This window comes from Ambystoma mexicanum, chromosome 6q (genome assembly GCF_040938575.1).
Source record: "Ambystoma mexicanum isolate Mex_15411 chromosome 6q, UKY_AmexF1_1, whole genome shotgun sequence".
Lineage (NCBI taxonomy): Eukaryota > Metazoa > Chordata > Amphibia > Caudata > Ambystomatidae > Ambystoma > Ambystoma mexicanum.
Genome location: NC_090937.1, coordinates 395,424,467 through 395,444,205, shown reverse-complemented (window position 1 = coordinate 395,444,205; position 19,739 = coordinate 395,424,467). Strand labels below are relative to the sequence as shown.

Below are 19,739 nucleotides of genomic sequence, written 5' to 3'. Positions count from 1 at the left end.
CTAAATACACCACTACATGCTGCGTTCTCAGAGACACCCTGCACTTATGGCCTAATTCACACAAGCATTTTATAATGGCAAAACCCCATTAGAAAACATTCTGTGAATAAGGGCCTTAGTCTCAGGAGGTAGTTTGGACAGGCAGCATGTTAAGAAGCCACCTGCAACCACTCGCATACATGTCTCTGCAGGCTCTCAGGGGGGTGAAGCTGGGCGTTTGTGAAGAAGATCCCATTGAAGTCAATGTGATGGGGTCCGCCACAAATAGCAACTCTGACTCTGGCTTGTCAGTGCAAAGCGCTTTATTTTCTTAATGCCGATTGAATGGCTGTAGATGTGTGTTGGATATCGTTTGGGTGTACCAGGATCGTTCGGATAGTTGGAGTTAGGGCCGTCCCTCTCTTACTATTTCCCACTGGCTTTCTCCCCCTCCCGAGCCCAGGCATCCGTAATGGGGATGTTAGTGTCATTGCCAGGTGACACCTATCTGTCGGTTTCTTGCTACATGTAAATGGTATGAACCCTTATTCAATTGCTAACTGACTCCCTAGGGCTTTTTTAATTTTCCCTCTCGTAGGCCCGATTAGTGCTCTAAGGGAGTTAGGAATGCCTCCTTCCACTGGGGTCCAACTGCACGACACTCGCACACCTGCGCCCCTCCTACATTGGGTCCACAATGTTCTCCTGCCAACCACTCTTCTATCCCTCTGATGTTACACTCGACCTTCCTATTTCCACCCTTTGTTGCTACCTCTCCTTCTCCGTCTCAAATCCTCCAGATACTACTACTATCGGTGGTCAGTCAAAAAGCCGAAAAAAAAATATCGAATGACAAAAATATCGAAAACAAAACTCGAAAAAAAAAATCTAATTTTTTATTTATTTATTTATATGTATTTTTGGGGTCAGGTAAGTAAAAAAAAGGGGTAAAATAAAAAATGAAAAAGGGGGGTTGGGGGAGGGAACCCCCCGGGTAGGGAACCCCCCCATTTCGAAAAAAAAAACATTGAAAAAAAAATTGATTTTTTTTTTTTTAGATTTTTTGGTTCAACCTTTTTTTTCGATTTTTTTTTTGGTCTTTTCACTATAAACTACTACTATCAATACCTCCTACTACCTCGAATGTACCATTCCTCCCTCCCTATCTTATTACGCCACCTCCTCGTCACCACTATCTCTCTGCTACTCCGACTACCTCTCCTCTTCTGCTACTACTCCTACTCCACCCCTACTTTTTGCAGCTACTACTCCTCCTCTGGTATTGTCACCACTTCTACTTCACTACCTCTACGCTGCTACTACTGCTTCTCTACTATTATTGCTTCACCTCTCCCTACTGCCACACTTAATGGCCGCCTGCAACCACTACTTCTTACTACTATGACTACCTCTCCCTCCCACTACCACTTCGCTACTTCACAACACCCACTACCACACCACTACTCCCTCTACTGCTACCCCATCCTCCAGTAACAACGACTTCTACCTCCTCCTACTCCTCTACTTCTACTACACTCACTCCTCACTCCCATGGACAAACACTCCACAGATCCTTCTCTCCAGTAACCTCCACGCTCCCCTCCTCTGGTCTCTCAGACGTCCTCCTCCACCTCCTGTCCTCGCTCAGCTACAACCCACACAACTTCATTCAGGCTATCCCTTAAACAACCTTCACCCTCACTGGATTTGTCAAGTGTTACAGCGCAAGAGCTTATACGGGCTTGTAAACCCTGCCCCTTTACTTACATGGGCTTCTGTGTTTTGCGCATGGATGATGCACTGGCCCACAGGGAACAAGTCCCTGGTGATTTGGTGGCTTGTGTACTTCTAAAGCGTGGGCTCCAGCAGATGCTGTGTGTTGGAGCTCCGTGTTGCTCCAGGTTGCTGTACCAGCTTCACCACTGCACCGCTCATCCTGGTGCTGGCTGCGCTGCTGCTCTCTTGCTCCGGAGCCCGCCTCCCTAATGGAGCGGCCGCGTCCTGCTGGCATATCACTAGCTACCACACCAGGTGTCTCTCTCAGCCTTCCTGCTGCGGCTCCGGCCTCTGTCCTTCTGGTTGTGAGGGGCCTGCTGCAACACCACTGCCAGTGTTTTCTGGTAATAAGGGGCTAAGAGGGGTCCTGACCACCCTCAGGCACCTTGGAAGGGTTTTAGGGGTTGAACTCTCCTCCTGACAAATCCTTGGCACCGGCCTTGTCACATCAATAATTGGAACGTGGTTTGTTGGGAGGATAACAATTATTTGCAAGGAGGAAGAACCCATCCAAATGAGGGAGAGTTAAGAAATATGCTTATGTGGTGGAAGGATTGTGGACAGGAATCTCCTGCCAAAGGCTGATTCACTGTGGAAAGGTAAGAGGCAGCATAGTTGCTACCCTCAGAATATCGAAACTCTGGTCCGTACGTATTGAGTTTGCCGAGCTTGGCGCATTCATAAGCGCCTAAAATCATATCTGTCCTTTTAGTGTTGGATTAATTATAGTCCCTGCTGCATTGTCTTCCCCTGTGATCCTCACTGTTCTAACTCCCTCCTTCACTCTTTCTTTTTGTGTTCTCCCACCTTCTCTTACTTCAGTGCCCCTACTATTCTATATATTCCATCCCCTTCCTTGTTACTCGGCCATGTTGTGCCTCTCTCCCAACTACCTCCCAATCTGTCTACCTATCATTTGGTCTCAAACTTCTATCCCCTATGCTCCCCATCTCCTCATCCTCTTATTAATATTTTTCTCATTCTCTCGTGCCTCTTAGATCGCTTTCCCTCTTTCTCTCTCTCCCACCATCAAACTGTGTCTCTTTAACTTCTTTCTGCTGTCTCGTCTTTTTTTCTCTCGTCTGGTTTCTCTTTCTATTCCCTTCTGTCTCTTCCATTCCTCATTTTATGTTATGTTAATATAACTTGTTAAGCGCGGCATACACCAAAGGCACCTTGGCGCTGGTCCTGAAGAAGAGAAAGAAAGTGGCCTAGAAGAAATAGGTTTTCAGCGCATGACGAAAACACAGGTGAGTGGAGATAGCATGGCGAGTGCATGGCAGGGAGTTCCACGGAGTTGCTGCTGCGATCGAAAAGGAACGTCCACCCACCCAGCTAAGTTTGAACTGGGGTGGGGACAAGAAGAGCATTAGCCGAGCGTAAAGCTTGCCCGGGGACATATGGACAGAATTTCACCTAGAGGTATTCCGTTCGAGTCCATAGAAAGCCTGATGACGAAGGCAAAGTGCCTTAAATTGAATATGCTGTGCTACTGGAAGCCAGTGCAGCATCTATAGCACAGTCTGTACACTGTCTCGCTGCACTCTCTCATCTCCTCTCACTACTGTTTTTTGTCCTTACCTTTTCACCTTATCTCTTCTCTGCCATTCTCATTCCTTCTCCTTCCTGATCTCCTTGTTCTCACTTATTTCTCTCTGACGTTTTGGGGATCACACACAGGAGGAAGAGGCTGTTGCAGTAGTCCACCCTAGAGAGAACCAGGGCTCTGGAGACAGCGAGCCACTGAGGGAAAGTGAGAAATGGTAGAGTACCTCTGAGGAGGTGTAGCTGGCAGATCGATTTTTTTTAGAGATGTCCGAAATGTGAGAGGAGAAGGAGAGAGTGGAGTCAAAAATGACCCAGAGGATTCTTGCCTTGCAGGAGGGTGCGGGTGCAGGGCCAAGGGAGGTAGGCCAGAGTGGGAAAGCAGGAGCGGGGGGTCCCTATGAGAACAATCTCAGTCTTACTGGTGTTGAGGCAGAGGTTGTTTGCAGCACACCATGACTGAACAGCGGACAGTCAGATATGAGCAAAGAGGAGGGGGTGGCTCAGGGGAGCCTGAAAGATAGTTGGTTGTCATCCGTGTAACACTAGAAGTTAGAGGTGAAAGTGGCAATCATCTGTGCCAAAGCAGCCATATAGACGTTAAAGAACCAGGGGGATAGTTTAGAACCCTGGGGAACTCCACAGTGTGAGAGGGTTATAGTCGAGAAAAAGGCTCCGAGTTCCACAAGGGATGCACGGTCAGAGAGAAAGGATAACCACGCCAGCACCAGGGGTTGTGATTCCCAGGGTATCACAGAACGCGCAATCAGGATGTTGTGGTTAACAGTGTCAAAGGCAGAGGATATGTCGAGGAGAATGAGGACAGAGGGGGTATTGGTGTCAAGATTCATATTGGTGTTGTGCAATATTTGGACTAGGGGGGGGGGGGTTTCTCTTGTTTTATGTGTTTGGTTGTATTTATGTTCCAGGATGATCGGTTTAGATAGGGCTTTCATTATGTCTTTTATGTAAGACCCTTTTCTTGCTGCTTTGAGGGATGCTACTTAGGATGGTTGGATAATCTGTTATTGCCGGTTGGTTTTTATTCCTAGTGTTACGTTGTATTGTATATGCTTTGTTTGGTTTTCTTTATGTGATCAATTGTAAAATCTGTAAATAGTAACAAGAAAAAAAAGAAAACATGCCGGCATTGGTTGACCTGATGAGAGTGGGTACTATGGGCAAATCAGTGATTGCCGTTCACGGGTGCTATCCTCACCCGTTGGGCATCATGGACTCCCCTTTTTAATGAGGGTAAGCCTGCCGTTTGCTGCATCCATTTTGAACATTACTCATCCAACAAATGAAAGGAGTTTGACTATCTGGGAGATGTGAAGGGAAGTTCCTGCAATGGTATGGTGTGGCGGTAGCCCAAAAACCAACATGGAAACATTTGCAATGTTTTTTTTAAAATATCTTTTTGTATTGTCAGCAAAAGTATTTTATTTAATTTGAATACTCCTTTTTTTCGCAGAACCGACAGCATCTGAAACGCTTGACATGGATGATGGTAATATTCCAAGAGCTTCCATTTCGATTTTGGCAAAAAATGCAGTAGTCTTTGCAAAAACTCAGAGTATACGTCTAAATCGATTTACAAACTTTGAAATGCACCGTTATTGGTTCACTGCATTTGCCACCCTGAAATATGGCCTCTATAAATGTAATCTGTTTGTTTTGTGACATATCCTAAATTACGCAACCTCATTATAAATGTCCAGTTGTAGACTCAGTCAAAACGCAACACTCTCTTACAAGGGATATAGGGCCTTGTTACAAGTTTGCAGCTCCGGAAAAAAAGTGCTGATAACAGCAGTTACCAACACCTTTTCCAAACCGGCAAACTACAAGCCTGCGGTAGGGGCTGTGAACAACCGTCAGGCCTGACCTGCCGGTAGTTCTGGCCTCTACTGGCAGATTTTTCACTGAAGCACCAGCACCATTAGTAACGGTGCCTCAGTGTTCCCATTCCGATGGAACTTACCGTTCCTCCCATAATATCCCGGTAACACCGGGATTTCGGATGTCAGAAATGATAAGGCGAGTCTGCTGGTAGACTCGTAATGAGGGCCGTAGACTTGCAATTATTGAACTCCTATTTAATTTAACAAACTGTGAATGAAAACTCCTAAACAAACTTGAATGAGCAAAATCGTGGCATGTTCTGGATATTACGTAGAATCACATGTTTAGATCTTTGTAATCTCAAACGTAGCACTGTTGTGAGGCATCGAAATGCTGGCACGCTGAAAAATAGACAATGAAGTACAGTCATGCAGAGGGGAAAAAGCTACACCGTCGCACACCAAAACCCACCTCTAACAAATGGGTGCACGTTAGCCACCAGGCATTCCTGCCCGGCGCCCACCATTTTTTATGTCTCATGTGCAGAGATGTAAACACATTATTTTATTGCGGTGCCATGTTTGTATCCCACCAATCACTCATGCAGAAATGTAAGCAGTATTTGCAAAAGAGTGCACGTGCAAAAAGTAAATTAAGCACTTCTACTAGACCCCCTGCTTAACCATGAATACAAACTTGATCTCGTGCTGCTCGTTTCTTTGCACAGTTCTGAGAGTGCCCTCTCACATGTCAGCTGCTGCTGGCTCCACCATAGCACTAATGGCAAACACAGAGGGACCAGTTCCTTTCACCCAGCATTTGGTATTGATGTAGAGGTGCTTTTTCGCAAAATAAGAGTGCCACAAATAGGAAACCATAAAATAACGGTACCAGTCACTTGACAAATACCACAGGTAAAGTCAGTCGAACTCATTCCACATGACGTCGTTTTGAGTAACCCATTGTGTGCTGTTTCAAAGTATCGCTATTCATGCTTACAACACTAATCATTGCCGGGTCAGTGCAAGGAATTATGCTGTCCTCAAGGCAACTTTCAATTTCGGTTACCCTCTTCCCCCCCTTTAGATTGGGCCAGATTTTATATTTTTACAGCCAATATGGTGTCCGTTAGTATACATTCGCTGTTTGCACCCGAGGCAGCCGTCAGTAATTGCCTTATTACACTAACCCTGCTGTTCTGGCTTAAATGGCCCCTGTAGATCAAGCAGGTTTTTCCAACACCAGGCCTCGATGGCCGGATTCATGCCTTACTTTCAGGATACCCTCAATACTCATCAGAAATATGTGCATAAAATGATTCTAAATGTATTCACATTTTTCCTCATGAATATTAATGGGGGATATTTTGAAAACCTGTCAGGACTCTGGCCCTCCAGGCCTAGAGTTGGACAACCCATGGTGTAAGAGTTATTTAAGGTCTTAAAAGAGTTGTCCGGGAACGAAGGATGGTCCTAAAAAAAGATATCACATGAGGCCATGTTGAAGAAACTTGAGCAAATTTAATTGAACATCGAGGTTAATAGAAAGCAGGTGGATCAAGTAGCTGCCCCTTCTACTGTTAAATTGCTGAAAACCACAGAACACTAATGTAATTTTAGACGGTATCTGAAGTTGAGTTGGAAGCTATTATTGATTAGCTCAAACCCTCTAAATGCAAAGGGGATGTATGCCCAGTCATTACCATTAAAACATGCACTCCGGCATTGATTGGAATTCTGTCCAGATTTGTAAATGCGTCCTTTAAGGAGAGCCATGTTCCGGATAATCTCAAGAATGCCTGGAATGCACTCCTTTGCTAAAAAAAACAGGCTTGGACCCATTGGTGCCAACATGTTATAGGCCCATTAGTGACACACCATTTTCATTGAAAATGTTAGATTGCGTCGCGTATGTCCAAATTTTAGAACATTTGAACACACATGATATTTTAAACAAATGGCAGGCTGGCTTCAGGCAAGGTCATGGCACTGAAAAAGCCTTATTGGTTTAAAATCTAGGCTGTTGCAGGTTATGGATAATGGGCAGGCTGCACTACTCATGTTGCTTGACCTAGCTGCAGCTTTCGACCTGGTAGACCATTCTTTATTGGTCACCAGGTTGACGGGAGTAGGTTCTTTCTCGGATAAGGCTGCATTGTGGATTCAATCCTTTCTGAATAATAGACTGATTAGGGCGCATAGCGAGAATTCAGAGGCTGCACCGGCACCATTGGTGTTTGGTGTGCCACAGGGGATGTGCCTCTCCCCCTCACTCTAATATTTTTGCGGTACCCCTCTTTGACCTTTTGGAGGAGAAGGGCGTCTGGTTTTGGAACTACGCAGACGACACACAATGGGCGGTCATTACAAGGTTGGTGGTAAGGGGTTAAAGGCGTGCCGGTAAAGGTGCTGGTGCTGTTAACCCTTTACCGCCGCATTACGAGGTCCTTTAGTGGGTCCCGCTAAGTGCGGCTGGTTTTACCAGGCGCCCTTATTGGGAGCCGCTAAAGGACCGGCATGCTAACAGCAGGCCCGTTGTTAGCATGGTCCCCATTCCCATTGAGCCCCATGGGGGCTCAAATGGGGATGGGGATGGGTTCCCTGAATGGGGAAATACCGGGTCCTTCAAGGTTGAAATGGCCCGGTAATTCCCCATTCAGGGAACCCGGACCTGGTATGCGGTAAGGGGGTCGTCATGGCGCTAATAGCGCCATGGCTACCTCCAACCTCGTAATGACCCGTAATGTGTTATTCCTGGCAGGCATGAGCAGGACACCAAAAAGGTGAATGAAATATATCAATTAATACAATGAGAAAACCGAGCCGATGGTTGTAGGAACAGAGAAAAAATAATTAAGCTCAGAGAAGAATATTTGCATTTCAAGGTAGCAGAGTGCACGATCTCCACACAAAAGAAAGTTAAAACACTGGGGATATTTATAGATAAGAACTTAAACATGCGAGCCCAAGTAAATAATCTGGTCTCCTCATCAGCCTACTATATAAAATTGCTGTCACAGCTACAACCCTACATTTCGACAGCAAACTGCGAGACATTTGCTACAGCCATTATTTGCGCTAAAATAGATCACTGCAGCAGTCTGTTGGTAGGGATTTGTAAGAACGATTTGCGCCAGGCTTCAACTAATACAAAACAGTGCTGTTAGGATTACTTAAGGCCTCAAAATAGAGACCATGAGGGGTCATTACGATCCTGGCGGTAAGGGTTTAACAGGGCCAGTAAATCTGCCAGCCCTGTTAAACTGCTACCGCCTCATTACGAGGTCTGCTTGCGGGACCCGGTAAGGATGTCTGGTAAAACCAGAGGCACAGTAGCAGGTCCCTCGAGCGCGCCAGCATGCTAACAACGGGCCCGTTATTAACAGGCCCGCTGTTAGCATGCTCCCCATTCCCATTGAGCCCTATGGGGGCTCGAACGGGGATGTACCGGGTCCGGGTTCCCTGAATGGGGAAATACCGGGCCCTCCAAGGTCGGAATGACCCGGTAATTCCTTATTCGGGGAACCCGGACCCGGTACCAAAGAATGGAGGAAGCCATGCCGGAAGTAGCGGCATGGTTACCTCCTTCCGCGTAATGACCCCCTATGTATCTGATTCAAAAAGAGGCCTACATTGGCTCCCTATTGAGGCCAGAGTTGAATATCAGCTGATCATGATCACCCACAAATGTGTGACATTGACAAAAATCCGGTGTATCTAGCTGAAGTACTGAAGAGTAATCTATCCAGTCGAGATCTCAGATCTAACAGTCTGAACTTACTGAAAGTGCCCAGGTGTAAACTCACACTGATAGAAAAGGCAGCCTTCTTTGCAGCAGCCCCAGAAGCTTGGAACAGGTTACCTCCTGATCTCAGGGAACTTAAATCTACTGAAATATTTAAAACAAAGCTAAAAACCTTGCTCTTTAGATAGTGTGTCTAAAATCAGTTGATGTTGCCTTTATCTGCCTGAGGTGCCCCTCAGTTGTGACCTTTTTATACATTGTGTTATTGTCTTCTTTTTCTGTTTGTTCTGCGCCCGTATGTCTCCCGGTCACTTGGTGCGCTATACAAATATATTAAAGTAAAGCGATTACTCACAATGAATGGGAGCAAATAAAGGCAGAACACCCAATACCCCCTTCCAATCACCTCCACTCAATGAAGTGTTTGGCAAGGTTGCTCACAATAAACACTTTTGAAACTAATGTATCAAAATGGTACATTGTATAGCACTGTTTTGGAAGAATTAGATTTAAAAACCAAACGATTTACTGGCAGTTCTGTAATTCTCTAACGATATCTCTGCAGACCAGTCGTGCCCTCTTATCCACTCCTCTAATAAGATTTTGCACCGAGAGTGAAACAATAGGTCAGAACGAGAAATAGAATGGTTATTGGATCCCAATGGATTGACAGATATTGCAGCCATTCTATCTTGGGATCTAAACTCTGAGGCGGTTTGATGAGCATATATGGTTCAAAGTTACAACGCTTTAATGTTAGTGTTGTGAAAAAATAAATGAGCACCAAACCCAATCTGTACTAGGCACACACATACAATTCTTTTGTTACAGACATATTTGTCAAATATAAAGATCTGTGGTCATAATTATATTCCCAGAATGCACTTTCATTTTATGCGCGGCAGCCAGGAACTCCTATTGGTCCTATGTGGCCGCTCCCCATTCCTCATAGAGGTATTTCGAAAGAGTACAATAGGAAATCATTTGCATGCTTCTTATAGCTCTTCATGATGTGCTTTGCACAGTAACACCAATGTAAATTACTGATTATGACTGCAATATATACTGGAAATGATCATTAGGAATTAACATTAAAACATTTGAAAAGGAGACGCTTTACAAGGTTAACACAATACAACAAATTCCTTTTCAATAACTTTCCTTTGCTTAAAATACAAACCATAATGTCTCTCAAAATGTCCTCCCTTCCTGGAAAGGCTCACACTGAGATTAAAACCTATGATCTGTTTTTTGTCTGTGGGCACCAAGGTAATGTTTAGTTAAGAGACATACAGAGAGTGACAGAAGGGTGGCGTGAGAGATAGATGGAGAAAGAGGGACAGAGGAAGTGAGAAACAGGTATGCACTGAGGCAGAGATAAAGAGAGTGGAAGAAAAACAAAGAAACAGAAGTAGAGAGTAAGATAGAGGGCAAGAGAGACAGAGTGAGATAGAGATTGTGAGAGGGTGAAAGAGAGAGAGGGAGACAGAGAGAAAGAGATATATATAGAGATAGAGAGAGATTTGGATAGACCGTCGATGTGAACACTGCTAGATGGAGGGGGTAGGGAGAGAGAAGAGAGAAATTCAAACAATAGTGACAAAGAAATCACATTTGTACCAAACTGCGCTGACATGACACAGAGATAGAGAGAATAAAGGCTGCAAGACCACACCAACAAAAGGAGAGGGAGTAAGAGAGCAAAAGAGAGATCACTTTGATACAGAGAAAGAAAAACATACTGCACCGACAGGGTCACTGAGGGATCACTGTACCACACTGACACAGAGATAGAAAAGAGAGTGCACACCTGACAATGTGACACTTTCGATTTGATTTGAATTATTTGTATAGGGCAAAACCCAAGAAGGGTACGGAGCAACATATATTGCATCTGGGCGAAGCTGATATTGACAGAGAAATTGCAGAGGGATTAAATGACACGAAGTTACACAGTTGAAATTAAGAGAAAATATGTTTTATTTCTCCCAAAGGCTAGTAAGGAGGTCATAGGGCGAAGCTGGATTGGGAGAGTGTTACAAAGTTGAGGTCCAGCAACGGAAAGCATTGATCCCCCTAGTGGTGGAACGAGAGGGGGGGGATAGTTAAAAGATGCATCAGGTTTGATCAAACAGGGCGGGATGGTTGGTATAAGTGAATTTTATCTTTTAAATACTGTGGTGCTGAACTGTGGATGCACTTAAATGCTAAACAGGGCATCTTAAAATTGATACCATGACTGACCGAGAGCCAATGCAAAGATCGTTCCCGAGATTAGAAGTGGGGAAAAGTTTAGGAACATGAAATATGAGCATTTTGAGCGCTCTGGAGTCCATGTGAAAGGTAGTTGTGGAGGCCTATATATAATGACTCTTTCCCTCAGAGATAGAGAGAGCAAGAGAGCGGAAGCTACATTGGAGTATGTTACTCCTGGTGCAGCAAGTAAATTATGTTCACAATTGCTATCAGATATAAAGGTGCGTATTCTGGTGACAGTTTCATGCTCATTTCAAAAATGAAACCGTCCCTGTTTACCCTCTGGGATCACGGGGTCAAAGCATATAAAGCAAAGGGCATCACGGAAGGAACTCAGCTTAAGAGGTAGGTTTTACCACAGCGCAAATAAATATTATCATTCTGTAAACAGGGGCTGCATCACCTACAGGACTTCTGCAAATAAATAGACATTCTCAACATGTACCACACTGTATTTTGCCATAGTTTTAGAAAAATGTAGATATTTTTTAAACAGATATAATTCGTATAATGTAAGAAGAGGTTGGAAGTATTTGCACATGTAAAACCTTTTTGTTCATTATTTTCACAAATTCATAACTAGAATTAATCAGAATTAAAAAGAAGTTGCATCGGGCGTATAGAAACAATTGTTCGGTTTATGGTCATTTCAGTCTGTCCTTAATTTCTCAGCTGTTTTCAGAACCAGCAACACGGCACTTTTTCCAGACTTGGAAGATCCGTCCTTAAATTGACGACCTCGTTTCCCTTGGCACTGAATTTTATGTTGCAAATATTTGGGTGGCAGGTCCTGTATGCACTTAAACACAAAACATAAGAAATTCAACAAAACAATCCTCCTAACAAATAACTAGTGAAAAGATTGGCGTGGAATTGGGATAAAGTCTGTTCTTAAAAGGTTATAGAGCAAACATATTGGGGCGTTTTGTACTTTCTGCAAACACGGACTTAATTATAGATCAGTGCCAGGACTTTAATATGTTGTTATGACCCTGGTTAATATTGAAACCATGGAAAACTGAAATACAGTTTTATGGGAAAATAATGTCAGGAGTATTATGTATTAAATGACATGCACTGTAAACTCATGGTAAAGCACAGTAGTGTTTTAAAGGGGTTTTAATGAAGGAATATCTATATTATTGAAATGATCAGTGCTGCACATGGCGTAATAAAGGGCTTTAATTTAGAGCAGGGGTCTGCAACCTTTGGCTCTCCAGATGTTTTTGATTACCACTTCCATCTGCCCTAATGAGCATAGTGATCACGGGAATTGTAGTCCAAAACATCTACAGAACTACAAATTGCAGACCCCTGCTTTAGAGGAGCATTTGTAACATTAGTTTAATGGTTTTATGAGAAGTTAATTTGTATGAGACTAATATTAACTAGACACATTTTGATACAATTGTGTACCATGTACCAACAAGCCGGTTGCTCAGAAACTTTACCATGACACATATGTGGCACAGGACAATGGGGTCTATCATGCCCATGGCGGTCTGCAGGTGGTAAATCCGCTGTGATACCGCCAATGCAAATTGCATTACTGCAACTCGGTCCGGCGCTATTAGTGCCGGATCCCGAATTGCAGGGGCGGTAAGTCCCCATTCTTATTATTGGGCCCAATGGGACATTCTGCGCGCCACAGTAATAGTACCGCAAATGGGCAGAAAGTGCCAGGATTTACTTCCAGCAAAAAGCTGGAACTAAATCTCCCTCTTTTCGCCCAAACTCTGGTTTGGGCGGAGCAGTAATGCGGCAGCAATAGCATTACCACCGCATTTTTGCGGCTCCGCCCAACCCGCGATGACCCCCAAAATCTTTGGCCCAAACATCATTGGTCCAAATGTCACCCTGGTTACCAAACACCAAAATGCTCTCTTTTATTGCCTGTAGTCTGGTCTCAGCCAGTTGCCAAACCTCCAGAGATTCACTCGTGCAAGATATGCAACGTCGCTGTCTCATTTCCGTCTAGTTGAGGAATGTTTTGTTTGGCATCATGATGAGTGTAAAAAGTAAAACCAAAAGATGTTACTGAACTGACGAGGGTACGTAGATAGAGAACGTAACGGATTGCAATTTGAGGTACATCACAAATTATCACTGGGACACAGAACCCACATACAATGGATGCCACAAATCTAACCTACTGTAGGCAACTTGCCATTAGCTACATTTGTGGAAAATAAGCTGGCAGGTCTAATAGTATCAGTAAACGGACACCACTGCTGTCTGCTGCCATATGCATGTAGCCCATGAGGGCCATTTTATGTATTGTTCACTTGCTAGGCGCTTAAGTAAATTCTGTTTCAAAGCAGCCACAGGGCAATAGGGAGGGAACATGGGAATTAATACAATAGGGGGAAAAACGAGGACGGACCTACTATGACTTGTATGTATTCCGAACGTGCAAGTGCAGTAAGGAAGACGGAAGTGGGGGGAGGTGCTGGGTGTCCGTGCTCGAGGGTGAGCCACAGATGAAGTGCAAGGTATGCTAAGTGCTACATGGCCAGGAGCCACGTTGGGTGGAAAAAGTGCGAGCCTACAGGGTGGAGGGTGTGCCCAGGCAAGTGTGTTAGCTGCATCCCTCCCTACGAACGGAAACATCCTGGTTTCCTGGAATAAGTAGCGGTTACTTGTTCTTATAACTGGTGCCTCACTTTGCCACTTCTGTCTTTTAGGAGCTAATAATCAGAGTAGCGCCTTTACCTTAATCTTTAAATAGGATACTCTAAGGAAAACATATGTAATCATAGAATGGCAGGAATCAGTATGTTAGTGACAAGATATAAGGCAACCGTGAATTGCAGATTTAATAGTATTGCACTGCTATCTGATCAATATTAGGGTTTTCATGCCTGTCATTAAGAAAATAAGGACTGTCCCGTTCTGTTCCAGGGAAGTATTCCAGAGAAATACAATTCAATTATATTTCCTACATTTGTGTGAATACCAGAGTAACCAGAGATAATTCCCTTTTTATTCTTTCACAACAGTTTTCCTCCTGAACAGAGAAGGGATGACCCCATTGTGTGTAGTACCCAACATGAATGCATTCTCATATCTAAAAGCCATTTATGTGATTAAGCAAACCATACATATAACCTGGCAGGTTTCTGGTATACCTATCGGGGGTAATCATTTACTCCTGCTTTTCATGGGGCGCCAAGTGAAATGGCACTTTTGAGGCAGGACTCTTCTTTATTGCAGTAATAACAAACAAAAAGTAAGAGTGGGATTGGTGCAATAATATAAGTTATATCTCTGGCAAAAAATATCGCTGACAGAATATGCTACCAACACCTTTCCTTTGTTACAACCACAGGCCTACATACCCCAATTGCCCACCCCCAATCATCGCAGATTGTATTTAGTACTGCATTTGTACCCGTTACCCTCTTTGTCTGTTGTAGGAATAAGATTAGGCATACCTGTTGATGAACATACTTATAGATGGCGTAGATTACGCACAGAGCAAGAAAGCACACGCCGCCTATTTATACAATATAAAGGATTAGAAGATCAAGAAATTAAATATTTGGGAACATTTGTGCTCAGACACAATTTGATTAAAATTGATCAATGTTGGTCTTGCAGCTTAGCAGGTTGTGACATTTCACTTATGCTTGCTCTGGTGAAATGGTGGGTGAATATCAAAGACAGGTTAGAGGTTTTGTAACATTTTACTGTCATTAGATAATTTGAGTGTCAGAGTATTTAATTTATAACTAACTTAATATTTATATTAATCTGTATTAAGGAATTTTGATGGAAACTAGTACCTTAGATTTTATTGAAATTGTTTTGTAAATTGAGTGTGGAAGGTTTATTTAACTAAAACATACTTTTAACCATAATAAAATAGAATTATCCCTACCATAAGTCAATCACATACTTGTTGAGCATCAAAGGATGATACATGCCTCACACTGATGTATGAAAGCTATATGTTTTGGCTTTCACCAGTGGCATCAACCCGACACCAAATGCCACCTAATGTGCCAACTCCTTCACACAGTAAATGGCGGATGACTGGGACAATGACAGGTAAACAGAAAGGAAGAGTGTATGGGATCAAAATAAGAACTATTTTAATGATGAATAAATCCATACATGTATATAAATAGACAGCATGGCAGCAGGATAAAGAGAATATCCACAATCGTTATCAGACAACAATTAAACATTACTAGACATAGAATCCAGTTGAGTATTCAAAACATATTTTGGCATGAACATATCATCATCCCAAAAAACATTACATAAAGATATTTCGAGGGGATTGGGTCCTCCGACGTATTCCATATCTATGACCGTAATCACAACAGCTGTGCTACTTCGGAAAATCTTTCGGCGTCTGCGTCGATGACGTCGATACACCGTCCTCGAGGACCTCCTCTGACGGCCGACGTCACCAGATGTTATAAGTAGGACACACGACGCCCGTAGCCTCAGTTCCATTTTTTCCGCGAACGTGTTCGCTCCGGAGATCTTGGCACGCCTCTACTCTTTGGAGTTTCTGTTCTTCGAACCTGTTCGTTTTGTGAAGTATTATCGGGATGTCTTCCTCTTCTTCCACCCCGCTTCCAGGCTTCAAGAAGTGTGGGCAATGCGGGTCCAAGATGTCGGTGACGGACTCGCATGACGCCTGCCTCTGGTGCCTCTGGGAGGCCCACGACACGGATGATTGTGTCGACTGCCAGTCGCTTACGTCCAAGGCCTTGCGGGAATGTAAGAAGAAGCTGTCAGTCGGTAAGGTGTCCAAGCCGCGGAAGGCGAGGTCCACTGGGCTTTCGATGGACGATTCGAGGAGCGACTCTCTGCATCGTAGTCGTAAGTCTAGGGGGTCTCAGTCCCGGAGTGGGTCCCGGCACTCCTCTGCCTCTTCGAGGCACTCCCGGAAGCGCCGTCATCGGTCGCCTTCTCTGTCCTCATCCGAGGACTCCGCCTGTCGGCGGGTTTCTTATCCCACCAAGCATTCCTCTCTGGAGGAATTTGCTTCATCGGGAAGAAAATGTTGGCGATTCTTGAATCGCAGGGCTCCGGTCCGTCTGCGCCTCCGAGAGGGGTCGGCCGTGACCGTACTAGAGACACTGCTCGTACACCTTTGGGCTCGGGTGATCGGCACGATTCGCGGGAGTGGTCCCGCTCGGACAAGGGGAATCGTTCTAGTCATGCCCGTTCCAGGTCCCAGTCCTCGACGCCCTCGAGACCGTGTGAACCTGTGAAGTCTTTGAAGAAGACGACATCGACGCCTGTGGCACCGAGGTCGTCGACGGACTCTCTCGAGGCCCCGCCTCCGAGGAAGTCATCGACGCCTAGCTGTCGAGAGACACGCTTGGGGCTCCAGCCTCGAGGCCTGTGTCGAAGCCATCGATGCCACGCTCGACGTCGATTCCGTCGACGCCCTCGATGCATTTCGAGGCTGTGGTGTCGGAAGTACCCTGTAGCACAGGGGTACCCCCCTAGAAAGGCTCTGGCCAAGGCAAAACATGTCTTTCTCCCTTATTCAATGCCCACTTTCCAGCCTATGGATTATATTTCCGAGGTGGAAGAAGGTTCTGAAGATGGGTTGGTTCCTGACACAGTACCAGATGAGATTCATTCTGGTCATAGCCAGGTTGAGGACCTCCGTCAGTCACTGCATGACGCCAGTGGTCTGGATACCTCTCCGGAGGTGGAGTTCTGTATGCCTTAGCCTGGCACCCATGACGAGTCATCGTACCGGCGCCTTATGTCAAGGGTCACGGACTACTTGGGGTGGTCGGCACCCCCAGTTGATTTTGTGCAGGATGACCCGACAGATATCCTCGACCAAGGTCCACCCACTGACCCGGTACTGCCATTCCATATGGCTCTGCAAAGAAGGGTGGCTGCGGCTTGGACTGCTCCGGAGAGTCTCCCGGCAGTGGGCAAGTCTTTGCCGTGAAAACACCGCCCAGCCTGTAGTGACCTCTGCTACTTGACCACGCACCGGACTCCGGAGAGTTTGGTGGTGCAGGCAGCCCCAGCTAAGCAGGTGTTGTATCCTACCATCCCTCCTGACAGGGACGACAAGCGTTTTGATGGCTGGGTGAAGAAAGTGTTTTCTTCAGGGGGTATGGCTCTTCAGGCGGCCGACTCCGTATGTGCCTTGTCACATTTCACGCACACTCTGTGGAACTGTATTTCCTTAGCAGCTGAACATATTCCGCAGGGGACAAACGGGATGGTTTTCTTGCTATTATTCAGGATGGCAAGGATGCCATGTGTGAGGCAGTTCAGTCGGGTTCGGACATGGCAGACTGTCAGCCAGTCCATGGCGGCGAGCACCGTAATATGCAGGTTTGCGTGGTTGAGGAAGTCGGGGTTTGCTCCTGATGTGCAAGCCAGGCTCCTCAACATGCCCTTTGATGGTGAACATCTTTTTGGCAGCAAGGCTGACGAGAGACTTGAGAGGTTGCAAACCTCCAAAGCTGCAGCGAAGTCGTTGGGCGCTGTAGTCCGCCAACCTCCGCCTTTTCGTCCTAGGGGACAGCAATGGAGGGGAGGTTCCTTTCGTTATTACTCATCCTTTAGTAAAGCGAGAGGAGCTACGAGTCAAAGGGGCAACCGTAGGAGTGCCAGAGGTGGAAAACAGGGTACTCGAGGTGCCAATGCCGCGCAAGCATTTGTCTCTTTGCCCTCAGGCAACGCCACAGCCGCTTCTGCTCAGTCATAAGGCCCATGCTTCACCGGTTGGGGGAAGGCTGGCGCAGCATGTTGTAGAATGGCGTGCCATTACTTCAGTTGTGTGGGTTCTGGAGATCATAGCCCACGGCTACTGTCTACCTTTCCGGCAGAGGCCTCACGACAATCCACCAGGGAATCTCTCTTTGAAGAGTCTGGATCCGCTCCTTGCGCAGGAAATTCAATCCTTGCTGGAGAAAGGCGCCATAGAACTGGTGCCTGTAGCGGAGAGGAACAAGGGATGGTATTCCCCTTATTTTTTGATTTTCGAAGAAAGACGGGGGATTGAGACCCATCATGGACTTGCACGGTTTGAACAAACTCCTCAGGAAGGACAAGTTCAAGATGGTTACTCTCTCTCTCAAGTCCTCCAGGCCCTTCAACTTCAGGACTGGTTGGTGTCTCTCGACCTCAAGGACGCTTATTTTCATGTGCCGATCCATCCCAAGCACAAGAAGTACCTGAGGTTCGCGGTTGGCGACTCGCACTTTCAGTTTCGGGTCCTGCCGTTCGGATTGACCTCCGCCCGAGGGTTTTCACCATGCTCATGGTGGTGGTGGCAGCGTATCTCAGGAAAGGGGGATTCACGTCTACCCCTACCTGGACGATTGGTTGATCAGGGCGCGCTCTCCCGAGCAAGTCCTGGATCATCTGTCCATCACCTGCCACTCCCTTCACAGGCTGGGCTTCTCCCTCAACTTAAAGAAGTCCCATTTGACGCCAACTCAGCGACTCCAGTACCTCAGAGCAGTGCTCGACACGTCCCTGAGGCAGTGTTTTTCTCCCCAGGTGAGGGCTTGCCATATTCTGCAGATGGTGCACAAGTTTCAACATGCCCAGAGTCTCCCAGCGTTCGAGTTCTTGAGGTTGCTCGGCTAATCGGCATCCTGCATTCTTCTGGTGCCAGAGGCCAGGTTGCGGATGAGATCTCTGCAATGGGCTCTCAAGCTCCAGTGGTCTCAGTCCTCCGGCAGGATGTCGGACCCCATTCAGGTGCCGCCGTCGGTCGCCGAGGACCTTCTGTGGTGGCCCGACGAGGGGGGGCTCCATTGTGGCTGCCCTGGCTGGAGGTGACGATCGTGACGGACCCATCCCTCATGGGATGGGGAGCTCATGCCAACGAGTTGACAGTCAGCGGTCGTTGGTCTCCGTCAGAGTCCAGACTCCATATCAATCTGTTGGAGCTGAGGGCCGTCAGGCTTGCCCTGAAGGCTTTTCTTCCGACTGTGCGAGGAAAGAATGTCCTGATTCTGACGGACAACACAGTGGCCATGCACTACCTCAACAAAAAGGGGGGGGGGGGCAGGGTCACTTCCTCTGTGCAGGGAGGCGATGCAGCTCTGGATCTGGGCCATCCAGCAGGAATTTTCGATCTTGGTAGTTCATCTGGCCGGAGACGAAAACGAGACGGACGCACGCTTTGAGCAAGCAGAGCGCGATCTCTCACGAGTGGGAGCTGCCTCAGGAGATTCTCCTGGAGATCTTCGCCCTCTGTGGGACCCCACAAGTGGATCTCTTCGCCTCCAGTGTCAACCGGAAGTGTGAAAGGTTCTGCTCGCGGGAATTTCCTCCAAGAGGAGCCTTAGGAGACACGTTCGTGGTGGAGTGGTCCTTCCCACTGCTGTACGTGTTTCCTCCAGTCCCCGTCATCCTGCAAGTGTTGCGGAGGTTCGGTTCCCGGAAGATCCTCATTGCTCCGGCATGGGCCCAGAGGACGTGGTACCCGGACCTTCTCGACTAGGCCATCTGCCCTCCACGTCATCTTCCCTAACGAGACGATCTGCTCTCACGGGAGGGGGTCAGGTTCTCCATCCACAGGTCAGATCCCTCAACCTTCAGGCTTGGCTTCTGAAAGGTTGAGGTACAAGGATCGGGACCTCCCT

At 46.3% G+C, this 19,739-nt stretch overlaps 1 protein-coding gene across 2 annotated transcripts in view; it reads left to right on the top strand.

Moving 5' to 3' along the window:
- The window catches only part of CFI (complement factor I), a 325,763-nt gene that overhangs the window by 214,574 nt on the left and 91,450 nt on the right, over nt 1-19,739 (top strand). For both annotated transcript variants that reach the window (XM_069630882.1, XM_069630881.1), the window contains one exon: nt 4,775-4,810. In XM_069630882.1, coding sequence (XP_069486983.1) covers nt 4,775-4,810 — 36 coding nt within the window. The remainder of the gene's footprint in view (nt 1-4,774; nt 4,811-19,739) is intronic.